We start from the raw sequence: 21,404 nt of genomic DNA on the forward strand, positions 1-21,404 counted from the left end.
AGTAGATGGATAGTAGAGGGGATGGAGTAGTAGATGGATAGTAGAGAGGAGGAAATAGTAGATGGGTAGTAGAGGTGGGAGTGGATAGTAGAGGTGGAGTAGTAGATGGATAGTGGAGGTGGAGCAGTAGAAGATAGTAGAGGTGGAGTAGTAGAGATGGGTGTAGAGGGGATGGGTAGTAGAGGTGAAGCAGTAGATGGATAGTAGAGGTGGAATAGTAGATGGGTAGTAGAGGTGGAGTAGTAGATGGATAGTAGAGGTGAAATAGATAGATGGGTAGGAGATGGAGTAGTAGAGGTGGAGCAGTAGATGGATAGTAGAGGTGGAGTAGTAGATGGATAGTAGAGGTGGAGTAGTAGATGGGTAGTAGAGGTGGAGTAGTAGATGGGTAGTAGAGGTGGAGTAGTAGATGGATAGTAGAGGTGGAGTAGTAGATGGATAGTAGAGGTGGAGTAGTAGATGGATAGTAGAGGGTGTAGTAGTAGAGAGTAGTAGTAGAGGAGATGGGTAGAAAGAGGTGAAGCAGATGGATAGTAGGGGTGAAATAGTAGATGGGTAGTAGAGGTGGAAATAGTAGATGGATAGTAGAGGTGGAGTAGTAGATGGATAGTAGAGGTGGAGCAGTAAATGTAGAGGAGATGGGTAGTAGAGGTGAAATAGTAGATGGGTAGTAGAGGTGAAATAGTAGATGGATAGTAGAGGTGAAATAGTAGATGGGTAGTAGAGGTGAAATAGTAGATGGATAGTAGAGGTTGAAATAGTAGATGGATAGTAGAGGTGGAGTAGTAGATGGATGGGTAGTAGAGGTGAAATAGTAGATGGGTAGTGGAGGTGGAGTAGTATATGGAGGTGAGAGGTGAAATAGTAGATAGTAGAGATGGGTAGTAGAGGTGGGTAGTAGTAGATGGATAGTAGAGGTAGGAAATAGTAGATGGGTAGTAGAGGTGGAGCAGTAGATGGATAGTAGAGGTGGAGCAGTAGATGGATAGTAGAGGTGGAGTAGTAGATGTAGAGGAGATGGGTAGAAGAGGTGAAGCAGATGGATAGTAGGGGTGAAATAGTAGATGGGTAGTAGAGGTGAAGTAGTAGATGGATAGTAGAGGTGGAGTAGTAGATGGATAGTAGAGGTAGAGCAGTAAATGTAGAGGAGATGGGTAGTAGAGGTGAAATAGTAGATGGGTAGTAGAGGTGAAATAGTAGATGGATAGTAGAGGTGAAATAGTAGATGGGTAGTAGAGGTGAAATAGTAGATGGATAGTAGAGGTGAAATAGTAGATGGGTAGTAGAGGTGGAGTAGTAGATGGATAGTAGAGGTGGAGTAGTAAATGTGGAGTATATGGGTAGAAGAGGTGAAGCAGATGGATAGTAGAGGTGAAATAGTAGATGGGTAGTAGAGGTGAAGTAGTAGATGGGTAGTAGAGGTGAAATAGTAGATGAGCAGTAGAGTGGTGTAGATGCATAGTAGAGTGGAGAAGAAGGATAGTAGAGGTTGAGTATTAGAGTTGAGTGGTTGGTAGTAGAGGTGGATAGTAGACTGGGTAAGTGGATAGCAGAGGTGGATAGTAGAGTGGAATAGGTGTAAGTTTGGTAGGTGGAGTATCAAAATGTTTAGAAGCAGTATAATCAGTCACTTTTAACCTGTTTATAGAAGGAGCCAAGCATCTGTTTATAATAGGCCTGTCATTACCATGTTTGTTGCTATTTATGCTACACTGATTACACATGCTATTCAAACTTGAAGGAGCCATTACTTGAAGAATGTGCGCTTTTTGCACCCTCACTCATTTGAATGAGAAATGTGACATATATATCCTGCAGGGAATCCCTGCTCAGACACACGGAGGATGTAGATAAAGCTGTCAGTATGTATAATACCTAGACACATAGGCCAGGTGGGGGAACTCACATTAACAACACGACCAGCTGAGATGAACCCTCATAAGTGAGGGTTTATGGCAAGGTGAGCTGAATGCAATTCAAACGCTGGAGACTGATCCTACTGGCTGTCATGTAATTTACTGATCAAGAAGCAAGCTTGTGTGCTTCCTTATGTGTCCTGTTATTATCACGTATTATCAGACTGGAAAACAAAGACAAAGTGGTTTGTGATGAAAGATATTGTAATGCATTTCGAAAATTCAATAGTCAAGGTGTTGTTTTCAAACCTGAAACACATGGTAGCAGCTGTAAAATTGAAGCTGAGCTTCTTGTAGGACTATGAGGTCATAAGGCTAAGGTGTGTACTTTTGAAATGGTGTACATGCAAACATTGCTTCATCATGATAGTGAGCAATGTACATTTACCTGATCTGGAAACACACCTGAGCACTGGTAGATCAGACAGCCAGGTAAGCTTGATATCCTTCCAGACATGATGTAATCAGTTATTGTTGTAATTAGAATAGTCCACTGTAGAAAAAGCTCTGAATTGGCTCTCATGTTCTATTTATTCAGTTTCCTTAAATATTTGTGGAGTTTGATTAACTAATGTAACTTTCAGATATTTTTTTTCTACTTAAATCTCCATAAAAGTTTGTTTAAATCTTTGTACAACATATCTTATTCATGTCAGTTTCTAAGGAGTGGGAGGCGGGGGTGGGGTTAGCCTAGTGGTTACAGTGTTCGATTGTCACATGGAAGACTTGGGTTCGATTCCCCACATGGGTACAATGTGTGAAGCCCATTTCTACTGTCCCCAAACTAAGCTCACTGACACTCTAAGGAGTGATGTCTACATGTATCTTAACAAACCCAACCATGTGAAGTGTCAGTTGCAGGGTTCCTTGAGGTCATTGAAAAACATGGTTCATGTCATCAGTCATTGCAAGTTATTTACAGCCCTCAGAATTGTGTGAGTGAGTGAGTATGGTTTTATGTCGATTTTAGCAATATTCCAGCAATATCACGGCAGGGGACACCAGAAATGGGCTTCACATGTTGAGCCAATATGGAGAATTGAACCCAGGTCTTCGGCATGATGAGCGAACGCTTTAACCAGTAGGCTACCCCACCGCCCACTCAGAATTGTTAGTTGTCTTAATTACCTTCAAGGTTAGGACATAATGTTTCAAACTGAAAGAGTGAGTGAGTATGGTTTTACACCGCTTTTAGCAATATTCCAGCAATTTCACGGCAGGGGACACCAGAAATGGGCTTCACATTGTACCCATGTGGGGATTCAAACCTGGGTCTTTGGCGTGACGAGCAAACATTTTAACCACTAGGCTACCCCACACTGAAAGAATATAGTTATATGTTCGGTGTCTTTAAGGTAACCGTGGCTTCTGCTTTCAAAGCACTTTTAGTACCTCTAGTTTGTGAACATGCTATGCCTGTTGTTTTCTTGGAATGAAGGTCAGAAAGTGTGTATATATTGAACATTATTAAATCTCTGTGTGACTCCATCATCTAATCCTAACAAGGGGTATGTGCCAGGTGACAGACTGATTCAATTGTGCCACTAATATAAGCCATGGTTCAATTTCTTGTTCACCAATTGTCCCACAATTGTTGTCAGTGAATAGCTTTTCTTAGAGAGTGTCGCATTCATACGGATGAGATTATCGTATATTGTGTCGGAAAGGACTAGGAGTGGAGGGAGGAGGGGACGTTCAAGGGACAACTGCTGGGTATTTGCAACAGCTTGTGCCATCCTATGCCAATGGAGCTCCCTTGTATTCATATAAGTGTCATTTTCTTGAGTTATCTGCCCTTTAGTTGTAGCGATTTCAGTAGTACTGTTGTTGTTTACTCAGTCCTATCCTAGGTGGAAATGCTTGTTTGTTGCCCAGTGTGGAAGGACTGTAGTATTTCTATTGTACTTTGTTCCAGCTGTTGTCTCCAAAGGTCACCAGGTACTGATACTCAGTCAGGTGTGGCTGAGAGATTGGTATTACCAGATCTGATCAATGGCAAGCCAGAATGTCATTCTCACCTCAACAAAGAACGTACTTTGTTATTCTCCCAGCGCTGGGTTAAGTAGCTGAATTACTCCGTAATTCCGAATTAAAATCTGATTATACTTGGAAATTACAAAGACATATCACAGCTGATTTGTACGTTGTCTGTGTGTAACTTTGTAGTACGTGACTTTGAACCCCAGTCCCTGTGTCAAAAGTCCTAAAGTAATAATTTGCTTCAGTCAAAAGCATGGACAAGCACACATCTTGTTTATATGGTAAATACTTTTAAATGCGACAAGGTTCAAGGAAATTCAAGGGGAATTATTTATGATTAGGTTTTTGTGAGATTGCTTAGACTGTGTAACTGAATACATACTGAGGGTGGCCTGTTTCTCCAGATAAGACAGGGTAGCAGTCTTCAGGGTAGGAGTCAATCACAGCCTCGTCAGGGTACAGGTCTGAACACAGAACACTTTCATGTTCTCACTATTGATCCCAACTAGTCAATTCTAGCATTCTGAAGTAGAAGGTGTGTGACAGAAGTCTCTGAATCTGCTACTTTCAGTGCTAATCCATTCTCATTACTTCAACAGCAGTTTTAGAATGTAATTTAGGGGATTAAATGTTGGATAATCATTCTGAGAGGAACTTGATCAGAATACTGAGGTCAAACACAAGGAACACCATCGCGAATGCGGACTCCAGCTTTGAGGACCCGAGTATACTCATGTTTTCTGGGAGTAAAGGCGGCAAGCTGTCAACTTCACTCACGACGCGGGAATGAGCTTGCATATATTATAGACAGAAGAAGGAGAAGGCTGTCAGACATCAAAGTTAAACGATCATAATCTGCTCTGTGAGTGCCACCGATTGAAGAATGTGCACTTTGTACTGTGGGAGTGATTCGCTAGACCTCCCCACCTCCTTCTGTTGTTGATGTTGCATCAGACTTCGCAACAGACTGCTTGTTGTCAGTATGGGGTGCTGTGCTCCAACCAAGGATTTGCTTCTTCCTTCAACAGATCATAGACCTGAAAGATACTTGACTTACATATGATATATATATATATGAAATAAGTATGAAACAGAGACCAAATACCCTAGGATTTTATTTTGTTAAAATTTGTAGCATAAATTGTAGAAAAAGGGTGTGAAGGTTATTAAATGTGGTCATATATGTTGGCGTGAGTGAGTTTAGTTTTATGCCGCTTTTAGCAATATTCCAGCAATATCACGACTGGGGACACCAGAAATGGGCTTCACACATTGTATGCATGTGTGGGAATTGAACCTGGGTTTTTGGCATGACGAACAAACGCTTTAACCACTAGGCTACCCCACCACCTTCATATATGTTGGACGTGCAGTGTTTAACATAACACTTAAGTTGGGCAGTGTATTATGTGCTGGAATTAAGATTACCATGTGTATTTGTCTGGCATATAGAGCCTGAAATAGCAATCAGCTGCGCACACGTTTCCAGTGATTTAGTTGAAACATGCCCAATAATATAATGAGCTGAATTCCGATACAGTGGTCGTGAAAGTATCTGAAAGTATTATTTTATCAAGAGAAATATAGTAATTTGATACAGTACGGCACAGCTGTGTACCACAGAAGGGGTGGATTATATCTTTTACTAGGCAGCATAGTGATATGAGTTACATCGATGTACATGTAAATGTTATGATGCAGTATTTTTCATGCTTTGGGCTATTTTATCATACCAGATGATACCCAGCAGAATGGTAGAATTTCATTGCCATAAATACAAATTTGAAGTTTAGGCCAGACCAAATTTATTTCTTGTTTACGGATATTTGTCATCAGAAAACCTAAAGGCAGGAGGGAAAAAAATAAAATAAAAATCACCAGTCAAAGTAATATTCCTTTTAAATGCTAAAAGTATTTTACTATTGGCAATTTATGAAGTTTATATGGGGCAAGAAACAATCTGAAAAAGAAAATCTTGTAGGTTTACATTTATGGCCAATAATAACATTAGGATTTTATTTTTTGAGTGGGGGGGAATTAATTTTTATTTTTATTCTTATTCTTGAAAAAATATGACCGGCGGATCCGTAAACAAGAAATAAAATTGGTCTGGATTGTATTTAATATGTATACATCAGAAAGGTCTTACAGTAGACTCCATATCATTGACTCTTCAGGATCACAGAGCTGGTGATGCTGGTGTCGTTGACCTATCATTGACTGTTCAGTGATCACACAGCTGGTGATGCTGGTGTAAATAGAATCCTGATGATGTGACCTATCATTAGATGGTACTGATGATGTGACATAGTGGACGTGACAACCACCTGTTGATGACATGGTTTGTGGGTAGAATGTTTGATGGTAAATGTGATGTTACATCTCATATTTGACACAGTTAGAACTCTGAGGATACTGTGGCACAACGTTTGATGTTAATGTAGCTGTTATCATCCTTGAGACAGTCTGTTCTCAGAAGGAGTTTCAGGACAGACTGTATGTTGGCATCCTCAGAAGGAGTTTCAGGACAGACTGTATGTTGGCATCCTCAGAAGGAGTTTCAGGACAGACTGCGTGTTGGCGTCCTCAGGAGGAGTTTCAGGACAGACTGTGTGTTGGCGTCCTCAGAAGGAGTTTCAGGACAGACTGTATGTTGGCGTCCTCAGAAGGAGTTTCAAGACAGACTGTGTGTTGGCATCCTCAGAAGGAGTTTCAGGACAGACTGCGTGTTGGCATCCTCAGAAGGAGTTTCAGGACAGACTGCGTGTTGGCATCCTCAGGAGGAGTTTCAGGACAGACTGCGTGTTGGCGTCCTCAGAAGGAGTTTCAGGACAGACTGTGTTGGCGTGCTCAGAAGGAGTTTCAAGACAGACTGTGTGTTGGCGTCCTCAGGAGGAGTTTCAGGACAGACTGCGAGTTGGCGTCCTCAGAAGGAGTTTCAGGACAGACTGTCTGTTGGCGTCCTCAGAAGGAGTTTCAAGACAGACTGCGTGTTGGCGTCCTCAGAAGGAGTTTCAGGACAGACTGCGTGTTGGCGTCCTCAGAAGGAGTTTCAGGACAGACTGCGTGTTGGCGTCCTCAGGAGGAGTTTCAGGACAGACTGCGTGTTGGCGTCCTCAGAAGGAGTTTCAGGACAGACTGCGTGTTGGCGTCCTCAGAAGGAGTTTCAAGACAGACTGTGTGTTGGCGTCCTCAGGAGGAGTTTCAGGACAGACTGCGAGTTGGCGTCCTCAGAAGGAGTTTCAGGACAGACTGTATGTTGGCGTCCTCAGGAGGAGTTTCAGGACAGACTGTGTGTTGGCGTCCTCAGGAGGAGTTTCAGGACAGACTGCGAGTTGGCGTCCTCAGAAGGAGTTTCAGGACAGACTGTATGTTGGCGTCCTCAGGAGGAGTTTCAGGACAGACTGTATGTTGGCATCCTCAGGAGGAGTTTCAGGACAGACTGCGTGTTGGCGTCCTCAGGAGGAGTTTCAGGACAGAGTGCGTGTTGGCGTCCTCAGAAGGAGTTTCAGGACAGACTGTGTGTTGGCGTCCTCAGAAGGAGTTTCAAGACAGACTGCGTGTTGGCGTCCTCAGAAGGAGTTTCAGGACAGACTGCGTGTTGGCGTCCTCAGAAGGAGTTTCAGGACAGACAGACTGTGTGTTGGCGTCCTCAGAAGGAGTTTCAAGACAGACTGCGTGTTGGCGTCCTCAGAAGGAGTTTCAGGACAGACTGCGTGTTGGCGTCCTCAGAAGGAGTTTCAGGACAGACTGCGTGTTGGCGTCCTCAGGAGGAGTTTCAGGACAGACTGCGTGTTGGCGTCCTCAGAAGGAGTTTCGGACAGACTGTATGTTGGCGTTCTCAGAAGGAGTTTCAGGACAGACTGTATGTTGGCGTCCTCAGAAGGAGTTTCAGGACAGACTGTATGTTGGCATCCTCAGAAGGAGTTTCAGGACAGACTGTATGTTGGCGTCCTCAGAAGGAGTTTCAAGACAGACTGTATGTTTGCGTCCTCAGAAGGAGTTTCAGGACAGACTGTGTGTTGGCGTCCTCAGAAGGAGTTTCAGGACAGACTGTATGTTTGCGTCCTCAGGAGGAGTTTCAGGACAGACTGTGTGTTGGCGTCCTCAGAAGGAGTTTCAGGACAGACTGTATGTTGGCGTCCTCAGGAGGAGTTTCAGGACAGACTGTGTGTTGGCGTCCTCAGAAGGAGTTTCAGGACAGACTGTATGTTGGCGTTCTCTGAAGGAGTTTCAGGACAGACTGTATGTTGGCATCCTCAGAAGGAGTTTCAGGACAGACTGTATGTTGGCATCCTCAGAAGGAGTTTCAGGACAGACTGTATGTTGGCGTCCTCAGAAGGAGTTTCAAGACAGACTGTATGTTTGCGTCCTCAGAAGGAGTTTCAGGACAGACTGTGTGTTGGTGTCCTCAGAAGGAGTTTCAGGACAGACTGTATGTTTGCGTCCTCAGGAGGAGTTTCAGGACAGACTGCGTGTTGGCGTCCTCAGAAGGAGTTTCAGGACAGACTGTATGTTGGCATCCTCAGAAGGAGTTTCAGGACAGACTGCGTGTTGGCATCCTCAGAAGGAGTTTCAGGACAGACTGCGTGTTGGCGTCCTCAGAAGGAGTTTCAGGACAGACTGTATGTTGGCGTCCTCAGAAGGAGTTTCAGGACAGACTGTATGTTGGCGTCCTCAGAAGGAGTTTCAGGACAGACTGTATGTTGGCGTCCTCAGAAGGAGTTTCAGGACAGACTCTATGCCAACACAACACAGCATACAACAGAGGTGAAAGATCATGGAGCCTGACTGTTGGTACATCGTCTTACCCATAGGTGTGGATCAAAGCTGCTGACAGATGTGCTGTAACTGTATCTAACTACATGCAAGTCTGAAGTGAATGGAAACTCGACTGTCTAATGACTAGATCCATATATTGTTCACTCTGTGGTCAGATGAGACTGGACAGTCAAGTGATGAGTTTCATATACCATGCTCTCTGGTCAGATGAGACTGGTCAGTCTAGTGATGAGTGCCATGGGCCATGCACTCTATGGTCAGATGAGACTGGTCAGTCTAGTGATGAGTGCCATGCACTCTATGGTCAGATGAGACTGGTCAGTCAAGTGATGAGTGCCATGGGCCATGCTCTCTATGGTCAGATGAGACTGGTCAGTCTAGTGATGAGTGCCATGGGCCATGCACTCTATGGTCAGATGAGACTGGTCAGTCTAGTGATGAGTGCCATGGGCCATGCACTCTATGGTCAGATGAGACTGGTCAGTCTAGTGATGAGTGCCATGCACTCTATGGTCAAATGAGACTGGACAGTCAAGTGATGAGTGCCATGGGCCATGCACTCTATGGTCAGATGAGACTGGTCAGTCTAGTGATGAGTGCCATGGGCCATGCACTCTATGGTCAGATGAGACTGGTCAGGGTCAAGTGATGAGTGCCATGGGCCATGCCATGCACTCTATGGTCAGATGAGACTGGTCAGTCTAGTGATGAGTGCCATGCACTCTATGGTCAAATGAGACTGGTCAGTCAAGTGAGTGATGAGTGCCATGCACTCTATGGTCAGATGAGATGGAGACTGGTCTAGTCAGATGAGACTGGTCAGTCTAGTGATGAGTGCCATGGGCCATGCACTCTATGGTCAGATGAGACTGGTCAGTCTAGTGATGAGTGCCATGCACTCTATGGTCAAATGAGACTGGTCAGTCAAGTGATGAGTGCCATGGGCCATGCACTCTATGGTCAGATGAGACTGGTCAGTCTAGTGATGAGTGCCATGGGCCATGCACTCTATGGTCAGATGAGACTGGTCAGTCTAGTGATGAGTGCCATGGGCCATGCACTCTATGGTCAGATGAGACTGGTCAGTCTAGTGATGAGGGCCATGCTCTATGGTCAGATGAGACTGGACAGTCTAGTGATGAGGGCCATGCTCTATGGTCAGATGAGACTGGTCAGTCTAGTGATGAGTGCCATGGGCCATGCACTCTATGGTCAGATGAGACTCTCAATTTTGGGATGTTCTGGAGAGCTGAAGGCATCAGAGTGGTGAGATGGCTGTGGCAGGTAATTGCCAAACCCCAACCTGACCTTCAACTCTCCAGTTTAGCTTCAGCAAATAGGGATAGTCCACCAGCAGAATTTCAACAATGGTGAAAGGTGTTGAGGAATTTGTTCTTTCAATTGTCTCTAAGGTAAACCTGAACACTGAGCTGTGCCAAGTATAAGCTTAAATCATAGCGCTGTAAATACTCAGTAAATGGCTGTGTGTTTGCGTGAAGCTTGCCGCGTTGTCCCACGCTGTCTCGCTGAGGCCAGGCAGACCAACCTCTCAGATTGTCGTGGTCTTGCTACATGTACTCACACACATGCCTGATCTGAATGTCCAGTAGTCAAATACATACATACACCAATAAGACAATGTATAAAACGTAGTTAATCTGACATAATATATCAGTTCGAAGCTCTCTTAGCGCTAAGATAGTCGTAAGTGTCATACATTAACATTAACTTACGACTGTCTTAGCGCGAAGAGAGCTTCGAAAATCTAGGCCCAGGGTATTGTGACTGGTGATACAATACACAATGACACCACAGCAATATCACAGCAGTGTCATGGCGTGACATGCCTGTGCCAGACAAACCAGTTCCTAAGTATGTAAGAATCAATACCAATGGTATTTGATGACATTCCATCATCCAAGTTTACAAAGCTGGACCCCTCTTTAGTTGACTGTTGTGATAAGCATGAGGTTGTGGGACCTTTTCTGACCTTGACCCCCCAGAGGGTGATCAAGTGTTTGAAGTGAGTGATTAAACAGGGTGTTGTAAGTGGTCTGGAGTGCTGTCTTGAAGACTGACACGTGGTTGCACTCAACTCTTCTGCATCTCACAGTGAGGAACATGATTCTGTAGTAGAGGGTCTTCTTCCCAGACAAACTATGACCTGAACATGGTATGATGCTGACAGACCATGGCATCCTGGGTTCAAACCCAGGACCAGTGATTCCTGACATTACCAGAAAACCTGGTGAGGTAGCGAGTGGTTGAGGGGCTCGTTTGTCACTCTGAAGACCCAGGTTCTATTCCCCACATGGATACATTATGAGTGAAGCCCATTTCTGGTGTCCCTCCATCATGATGTTGCAGGAATAAAAGCGGCATAAAACCATACTCACTCGCTCACCCAAGAGACCCAGCTTTGCTCAGTAGTGTGTTGAATGACCGGACCTCCTTGTCTCCTATGCAGTGAAAAAGAGGATAATATGTTACATAGTGTATGTAGTTGAGAGAGTTGACAAAGATTCCAGCGCACAGGGTTCCAAGACTTTTAAATCCTGATCTAAAATGCTTCTGGCTCACTCTTACATCGTTTTGAAGCAAATCTGACTGATTTTGTTGAGCACACTGTGACTATGGACAACACACTCCGGCGCAGTGATGACTTAGCATAACATCACTGCCACAGGCTAATTTGTATATCACGTGACCGGACTTTTCTCTTGTTTGTAAACAAACACGCATATTCATAATAAGAACAGACTGGCCTTACGCAAGCTTTTCGGCGTGCTCTTCACAATGTTTTACATTGTTACATATATATTCTTCCACAACTGCGACAGTAAGATTTATGACAGTACATATTTAGATATCAAACTGGCTGCATCATTGCTCTCCGTCGGCTTCGATGACAGCACATGGAGCCGTACAACCTAGGTTAACAAAGGATCCGCTACGCAAATCGAAATAGTGTTACATGTTTTAGGATATTTTCTCAGTGAAACTAAACCATTCTATCAAAGATGTTTAATTAGACGTGTAGACTCGTCAAAAATAAAAGAGTTAAGAAATATGTACATGATATTGAATGGACAGTGCAAGATGTGACAAATCGTCACATTTTTATGGCCTGTGGCAGAGGTACTATGCTGGCTTGCCGCATGGAACTCTGGGTAGGAGAGTGTATGGACAACTCTTTGGCTCACCTCTTACAGACATTGACTAAACAACAAGCAGTAGAAATGTCTAAAGTCTTGAAGGAAGCAGCAAAGTCTGTCCCAACAGCTGGCAGGTGATGGCTTCATTTTTCTGGAATTTCAAAGGAATCCATTCTACTGTTGACTACCTCCAGAATTGACAGACTGTTCATGGCTGATATAATAATGCCTATCTGCTTAGTCACAATATGAGAATATCAAAGCTTTGCTGCCAATGTGCTCCATATTGCTGAACATGAAATAATACCACTCACTCATTCACTCACTCACCCGCACACTCACTCACTCACTCTTACACACTTTGTGTCCGATGGGATATTCCTGGTACATTATGGGACATAAAACCTACCTCACACTGTGCCCCATGTTTTACATGCCAAAATATTGCTAACTGCATCAGTAATTTACTCACTCACACATTGGTTTATTGTGTTTGTTGAGTTTTTTCCAACCATTTCATTTTGAAGTTGTCATAGCCTTTAAGTGGCAAAAGAGCTTCGTAAAGAACTTAGTGCTCACTGAAAAACCACATGTTCGACAAGAAAACTGAAACCTGTTTTTCGTGATTGAGCAGATAAAATCGTGAGACATGCAAAGTTTTTATGTCCATTACCAAATAAAATCCTGTATTTTGTGTGTGTGTACGAGTGTTATGGTTAAATCATCATGAAAAACACGCAAGAGGCAATCTTTACCCAATATGAAATGTTATGTTCCATGCAATGCAGTTATAAGCATGGTGTGACATGAAACAGGACATAAAGGATGGGAGTAGTGGCGGAGGCAAACAAACCCACTGCATTAGAACCATCTTTGTGGCTCACGGTTTTCCTGGTATCACGCTCCACTATATAGTATGTTTTATATTTCCCTGTATGATGCTACATTAAAAACTATATATTCCCTGTATCAAACATGTTTTATATTTCCTTTTATAAGGCTCCAGCTATATGCGATATTTCCTTGTATCAGGCTCCGTCCATATTGCATATTTCCTTGTGTCCAGCTCCACCAATATGCTATATTTGCCTGAATTAGGCTTCCACCACATACTATATCTTCTTGCATCAGACTCAAATCATATTTGATATTACCCTGTATCAGGCTCCAACCATATCTTATGTTTCCTTGTATCAGATGCAAGCTAAATGCTGTATTTTCCTGTATCAGTCTCCAGCTATAAAGATTATATTTTCCTATATCAGGCTCCAGCTATATGGAGATTATATTTTCCTATATCAGGCTCCAGCTATAAAGATTATATTTTCCTATATCAGGCTCCAGCTATATGGACTATATTTTCCTATATCAGGCTCCAGCTATATGGACTATATTTTCCTATATCAGTCTCCAGCTATAAAGATTATATTTTCCTATATCAGTCTCCATGGACTATATTTTCCTATATGGACTATATATATTTTCCTATATATCAGGCTCTCCAGCTATATGGACTATATTTTCCTATATCAGGCTCCAGCTATATGGACTATATTTTCCTATATCAGGCTCCAGCTATAAAGACTATATTTTCCTATATCAGGCTCCAGCTATAAAGATTATATTTTCCTATATCAGGCTCCAGCTATATGGACTATATTTTCCTATATCAGGCTCCAGCTATATGGACTATATTTTCCTATATCAGTCTCCAGCTATAATGACTATATTTTCCTATATCAGGCTCCAGCTATATGGACTATATTTTCCTATATCAGTCTCCAGCTATAATGACTATATTTTCCTATATCATACTCCACCTATATTCTATATATTCCTTATCAGGCTGCCACTATGTGCTGTGTTTGCCTGTATCAGGCCAGCTCACACTGTGATAGGAGACAGGTTGTTGGTAGACAGCCTGGCTGTATCTCCTGCCTTCAGGGCTGCCACCAGATGTGACACACTGTTGCAGGATGAGTTGCTTTATGATGTCCCTCACCCCTCTCTGCCACATTCATCTTGGTCCCATCCCACACCAGCCAGATTTATGATGACATACCTGATAATGTTCTCAGAAACCGTTAATGCCCCTTTTATTGCTCTTGTATCATGAGTTTAAATATAACTTTTCACTTGAGACACCATGCAGGAGTTAGCAAGATTCGACTGACGCCTTCCGTAACATCATTTATGTTAATGTAGAATACCCTATGGCATGCAAACATATAGTATAATGAAATGAAGTCATTACCATATATAATTTCTACTAATCCCACAGCAGGGAAAGAATAATATCTTTGAATTTTAGTAATTGGTTGATAAAGAAATGATACGGCAAGGTTGAAGGAGTAGAATGGAGAAAACTGTGACTTGTTCTCAGGGCTTTTATTGTTGAGATTCTGCCAGAGAGGAGTAATACAAGTTGGAGGTTTTAGTCGGGAGATTGACAGTACGGCTTGCCGCCCCTGTTATCAGGCGTCTCCCAGAGCCTGGTAGTCTTTTCCTTCACCAGCACCACAGCCTTCACTCAAGTTCACATTGTCAAAGGGAGATAACCCTTGTTTGTCTCTTGTTTCAGGCACTGGAGACGGGCTACAGAATGGCCAAATACAGAGGCCTGGTGAAGCCAGTCCCACATGGAGAGGTAGGTGTTGCTGGCTCTCAAGAACCTCTCTAAGAGATGGTGTTCAATAAAATAAAACAAATAATAAAATTTATGAAATTGAAGAAATCATCATTGTTTGAATTCAACAACACTCATAGTTTTATATTGTCTTAATAAACTAGATGAATAAGGAACCAGATACACCTAATTTTCAGAACTCAGGGATCAGTGCTTGCCGATTCTGCTAGTCAACATTTGACCAAAATAGTCAAAGTTGTCCTCTTCAGCAAGTGTTGAGAAGCATATTTTAGTCTTGCTGTGTGTGAGACATACTACATGACATCACTTGCACATACTGTATTCATTCACTCACATGTCTAACACATGAATTATTTGGTTCATTTCTCAGAATTGTATACCTTTTTTAACACATACCTTTAGTTTTTGTTTGTACAGTATTTGCCGGAAGATAATCATTTCAGTATATGAATCATCTGGTTTTTGTATCATACTTGATCTTATCTCCTTGACACATCTTTTTTGTAATATTTTCAGGAATGCTTAAAGGGATTTATTTCCAAAGATACAATCTATAAAAATAATCTATTAAGTCACTGTTACAAAAATTGTAGTTCTTGAAAAATCTGTTGATGTAGAGCAGCTGAGCCTGTGTAGAAGAAGATGAATTGATGCAGATGTCTCCATGATGTGGAGCCCCTCTAGGAGTGAAGCTGTACACTAAGCAGCCTCCTGGTCCTGCTCCTTTACATAGAGTAACTGCAATCAGTTTAAACACAACCATTATCTATCTACAATACATGTTAGTCCCAGCATCAGCTCTGTCTGAAAGTCACAGCCATATAATTTTAAGTCTAGTCCTTATTGTATTGAGTGAGTGAGTGAGTTTTAGTTTTACTCGGCAATATTCCAGCTATATGGTGGCGGTCTGTAAGTAATCGAGTCTGGACTAGACAATCCAGTGATCAACAGCATGAGCATCAATCTACACAATTGGGAACCGATGACATGTATCAACCAAGTCAGCGAGCCTGACCACCCGATCCCGTTAGTTGCCTTTTACGACAAGCATGGGTTACTGAAGATCAATTCTGACCCAGATCTTCATGGGTCCTTATTGTCATGCTATAGCTCTAAATGATTACATACTCTAGTGTTTACATTTTCAACATGTTATGAATCTGGCATGTCACTGGGTTTCCTTTTCTATTTAAATTTAGTTGTTTGTTTCTATCAACATGATATATTTACAGAGACAAAGCGTTTGTCTATCTAAGCTTCCTCCGACTGTTATAATATTGTCCCTCTCACAAACCCAAGGAGATAATGTTTTACACAGTAAGAAATGGCATTCCATTATCACCTATTGGTTTGAGGGTTCCTTTACAGAATTATTTTAAAATCTTATAAAACTATATTTGTGGGACTATTGTGGTCTATCCACAGATATATTGATTGTTCCACTGTCCCCATCAGGCACAGGGGATACATTCAACTTGCACATGTCTCTCTATAGGTAATAAGCAATAGTTTAAATGATGATTTCTAAAAAATATAAATATCCCTCTAACAGACTAGCGTCCTTATTGTACTGTCCGCTTTTGTAGACTTGTCTCTTTAAGGGATAGCATTATTATAGATTCATGGGCTTAGCATACAGTACAGCCTTGGCACAAGGCTAGGGACACATGTATAGAGACTGCTGTGTGATGGGGCTTGAAGCAGTTATAGCTTGTGTTCCTATTGAGGATCCTAACACAATATGATCGACAGTCCTGAGTAATAAGTCTTAAGACAAATCCACTTACCGGGTATGTTTTTTTCATATGACAATATTTTTTTTCAAATACTCATTAGAAATCTTCTTGCACCCAATGGCCACATCAGATTTTAGCTCTCCTGGCCTAAAGTAATTTATACTGTCAGACTGTTATTATCTGCCTGTCATAAAGTTGTACAATTCTGACAACTGGACTCTGCTGAATGTTTCATGAGTGATCCTAACTGTATCTCTAAAAGGTGCTCACAAAAGGAGACCTGAATATAAATATTGCATCAGTGGCAGCCATAATGAAAATGAAATGTTGATAATTATTCATCTGCTTGGTCATTTCTTTTTCGTAAAATGGAATACGAAATTAAATTAGGTTTTTAACTTATTTTTTTATTAACTTGCAATATGCTGGAAGAATTGAGATGTTACTGCAGTGAAGATTGGTTAATATTTAGACATGATTACAGGAATTGCCGTGAGACTGTGAGCGAGATGTGCTTGTGTTGGGGGTACACAATTCGAATTTTGCTGATGTAAACTGGAGTAGTCAATATGTTTTGTTGTTCATCATATATATGTGATTCATTATATATCTTGTTTATGTAGTTTCTAGAATATTGTCACTGTTTCTATATGGAACGTTTGCACAATAAATATATTTGATTTGATTTGAAATATTTGATTTGATTTGATATGATATTTTGAAACAGACTTTTGAAATGGAAATATGTAAACAAACCAATTGACATTTACCTAACAAGAGAATAACAGAAATTTTAAAAAAAAGTTTTGTTTAGATTGAAAATGTATTTGATATACCGTTTTTGCTCCTAAAATTTCCATTTATTTGAACTTTACATATAAGACTTGAGGAACATCTGAAGAGCATCTAATTACCCTGACATTTATAGAAGATGGCAAACTTAGTGATTACCACACAAATGGATTGTCTTCCTGGCTAATTACTGGGAATATATTGTCCTCATAAAGTTGTAATGACGCGTTCGCTCATCACGGAAATGTCAGGATCCCACACAGATGTGGCTGGGGTGTGGGGGGCTGTCTAATTAATCAGCTGGCCACAAGCCTCATTTGCCACAATCATCATCTCCTCTGAAAAAAACCTTAAAGATGTTTTACTGGTCTGACAGCGTTGACAATGATGGGACGTTTCCTTTCATGGCACAATGGCAATCTATTAACAAGATCATGTGGAAATAGCTTACATATGGCTTCAGATACGTGATGGTTTATACAGCTCAAAACAATAAGGATAACCCAATTAACTGCAGTAATAAAGAAGAATCTGTGCACCTTAACTTCTTTTCGTAGCATATATGTGAGTGCATTTGAATATAAGTGTTTTCACACGTTATCTAATTACATGTATGTCTCCTGATTATCAGTTGTTATCTAAATGAGTGTTATCATCTGCTTGCTAATATTTGTTTCAGGAAGCCATTGTTTTACCAGATCTGTTTTGTCTGATAATTCATTGTCTAAATCACTGAAACATGTCTTAATGATGTGCTGCATGTGAAGAAAATGATGTCCCTTTTTAAATTTATGAGAATTGTTGAAATAAACACACAAAATTGTATCAAATTACATTCCTTAAGTAACATTTGTCTGTTGTTAACTGAATACTGAAGTCATTCAATATGAAGTAAGATAATTATGTCATATTTGCACAACTTAGTGCCCTGCGTCACTAAGCACTCTCTGACCAACTTTCAGACAAGTCTGCAAGTAGTCTCTGTAACGCTACTAAAGCTGACAATTTACTTCACAGTCCATATTTTCTTGTGTACATAATAGAATTTTTTTACACAAACCGCAGTGTCATCGATGCCTGAATCATGTTTGTTTTCTCTGATCCCTGAAACAAATTGTTTTTTCTAGTTTTGCTTTGCATTTTGGCAACAAGTTGACAAGAAAGACATGAAACTGTGACGTACCTCTGATATTAGTGTAGTGACTTGGAGGTCCAATCCTCAGTACTGACTGTATAGCCAGGTACTTGGAGGACTAATGCTCAGTACTGACTGTGTATTGACTGTTTAGCCAGTGGCTTGGAGGACCAATCCTCAGTACTGACTGTGTATTGACTGTTTAGCCAGTGGCTTGGAGGACCAATCCTCAGTACTGACTGTGTATTGACTGTTTAGCCAGTGGCTTGGAGGACCAATCCTCAGCACTGACTGTGTATTGACTGTATAGCCTGTGACTTGGAGGACCAATCCTCAGTACTGACTGTATAGCCAGTGACTTGGAGGACCAATCCTCAGCACTGACTGTGTACTGACTGTATAGCCTGTGACTTGGAGGACCAATCCTCAGTACTGACTGTATAGCCAGTGACTTGGAGGACCAATCCTCAGCACTGACTGTATTGACTGTATAGCCTGTGGCCTGGAGGCCAGTACTGACTATAGCCAGTGACTTGGGACCAATCCTCAGCACTGACTGTGTATTGACTGTATAGCCTGTGACCAATCCTCAGCCTGGAGGACCAATCCTCACTGTATAGCCAGTGTGGAGGACCAACTCAGCACTGACTGTGTATTGAATGTATAGCCAGTGACTTGGAGGACCAATCCTCAGCACTGACTGTACTGACTGTATAGCCAGTGACTTGGAGGACCAATCCTCAGTACTGACTGACTGTATAGCCAGTGACTTGGAGGGAGCCTGTGGCCTGGAGGACCAATCAGTACTGACTGTGTACTGACTGTATAGCCAGTGACTTGGAGGACCAATCCTCACTGACACTGACTGTATAGCCTGTGACTGTATAGCCAGTGACTTGGAGGACCAATCCTCAGTACTGACTGTGTATTGACTGACTGTATAGCCTGTGACTTGGAGGACCAATCCTCAGCACTGACTGTGTACTGACTGTATAGCCAGTGACTTGGAGGACCAATCCTCAGTACTGACTGTGTACTGACTGTATAGCCAGTGACTTGGAGGACCAATCCTCAGCACTGACTGTGTATTGACTGTATAGCCTGTGGCCTGGAGGACCAATCCTCAGTACTGACTGTGTATCTGAATGTATAGCCAGTGACTTGAGGACCAATCCTCAGCACTGACTGTGTACTGACTGTATAGCCAGTGACTTGGAGGACCAATCCTCAGTACTGACTGTATAGCCTGTGACTTGGAGGACCAATCCTCAGTACTGACTGTATAGCCTGTGACTTGGAGGACCAATCCTCAGTACTGACTGTATAGCCAGTGACTTAGAGGACCAATCCTCAGCACTGACTGTGTATTGACTGTATAGCCTGTGGCCTGGAGGACCAATCCTCAGTACTGACTGTGTATTGAATGTATAGCCAGTTACTTAGAGGACCAATCCTCAGTACTGTCTCTGACATCCCTCTGATATTAGAGTATTGAGTCTATAACCGGAGGCCAAGAAGACCAACCATCTCTGACTGTTATTACCCAACTGATTTTGTATATATCCAGGTAATGAGAGGACCTCACATGTTAGAATCCTGATTTTCTCTAAACACTATTTCCAGAAACTGTGACATTTGCTGGGTATAAATGCAAACTGACCCTTCTCATACACTCAGAAATTATGAGAAGTTTCCTCACTTTTTCAGTCCAAACCCAAAGTATTCAAACTATTTACAGATGTGACATAGACATGAAGCGTTATTAAGCAGGTCAATAAGTAATTATATTCCCCATCTGCTGTGAAGAAACTGTGTCATGTCTGTCATGTTTATGACATGTGTCTAATGGATACAAATTTCAAACCTCAGGTGCTAAAGGTCCATAACATACACATGCACCCAAGTCTAACACAGAACTTTTAACTTTGAGGAGCGACAAGAGAAGTTTTGCTGGCCATAAACGTACATTTGGGTTTATGGCTACTTGAGGTGATCTCCGCAGCCCCTGCCATGATGTACTTCCAGTCTTCTCTCAGTCGTGAGGAGAACCTGGGGGCATTGAAACTTATTTAGTCGTCATTGGCTTGATTTACAGGTGCACTTTTCTCCTTTAGACATTCTTACATTTTAAATCTCATAGTTTTTGAGGAAGTGGGTCTACTTGTAGCCTCTGAGTAGGTGGTATGGGAAAAGGAGTGTGCCAGTTACCTCCCCTGACAAACCTGTTTTATTGGCCATTTAATGTTTCAGTCCTAACATTAGACCAGATCAAAGGTAGTTAAGTAACATTTTTCTAAACATTTGTTTTATCTGATGCCAGTTGCTTCATGTGGTTCACAGAACTGTCAGGGAAAGTGTCGATATTTTGAACAAATTAAATAACAAAGTCTAGAGATTATGTGCAAGTGGTGCAATTGTCAGTGTGGCTTACAAACACACAGATAAAATAACATTGTTGAGGAAGGTCACTCTCCTAAACGTGGTTGTAGCTGCTCTTGTAAAGTTTCAGCGTTTGTTGAAAGTGGTTGGACAGATCCCTTTGTTAGGAACATAGAAAGGCTTTACATATGACCCTTCCTGCATAATGTATGTACCCCAGTATATGTCTTCTGTGTATTAGTTATATCAGATAGTCAGATGTTAGTCTCATGTGATCTGTGGGTCTGAACAGTAGGAAGGATATACCACTCTGTGTGTTTAAACAGAAAATATATATATATCAATACTACCATGTTTGTCTGAACAATGCAGGAGGTATACTACCCTGTGTGTCTGAACGATAGAGGTGATGTACTACCCTTTGTCTGAACAATACAGAAGATGTACCACCCAATGTGTCTGAACAATACAGGAGGTATATTATCCTGTATGTCTGAACAATACAGAAGATGTACCACCCCTGTGTGTCTGAACAATACAGGATGTATATTACCCTGTATGTCTGAACAATACAGAAGATGTACCACCTTGTGTGTCTGAACAATACAGGAGGTATATTACCCTGTATGTCTGAACAATACAGAAGATGTGTGTGTCTGAACAATACAGGAGGTATATTACCCTGTATGTCTGAACAATACAGGAGGTATATTACCCTGTATGTCTGAACAATACAGGAGGTATATTACCCTGTATGTCTCAACAATACAGATGTACCGCCGGATTATTTGAACAATAAAGGAGATAGATCACCCTGCGTGCTGAACAATAAAGGAGGCATACCATCCTGTGTGCTGAACAATATAGGGTATATTCCACCTT

The 21,404-nt window shown here is 41.8% G+C and overlaps 1 protein-coding gene across 1 annotated transcript in view; it reads left to right on the forward strand.

Moving 5' to 3' along the window:
* The window catches only part of LOC124290589 (transmembrane protein 135-like), a 198,692-nt gene that overhangs the window by 38,014 nt on the left and 139,274 nt on the right, over window positions 1-21,404 (forward strand). Inside the window, exon 6 of the mRNA XM_046727336.1 lies at window positions 14,415-14,480. Coding sequence (XP_046583292.1) covers window positions 14,415-14,480 — 66 coding nt within the window. The remainder of the gene's footprint in view (window positions 1-14,414; window positions 14,481-21,404) is intronic.

This window comes from Haliotis rubra, unplaced genomic scaffold (assembly GCF_003918875.1).
Source record: "Haliotis rubra isolate DU_JTF1 unplaced genomic scaffold, ASM391887v1 Scf47, whole genome shotgun sequence".
In the NCBI taxonomy this organism is placed as follows: domain Eukaryota; kingdom Metazoa; phylum Mollusca; class Gastropoda; order Lepetellida; family Haliotidae; genus Haliotis; species Haliotis rubra.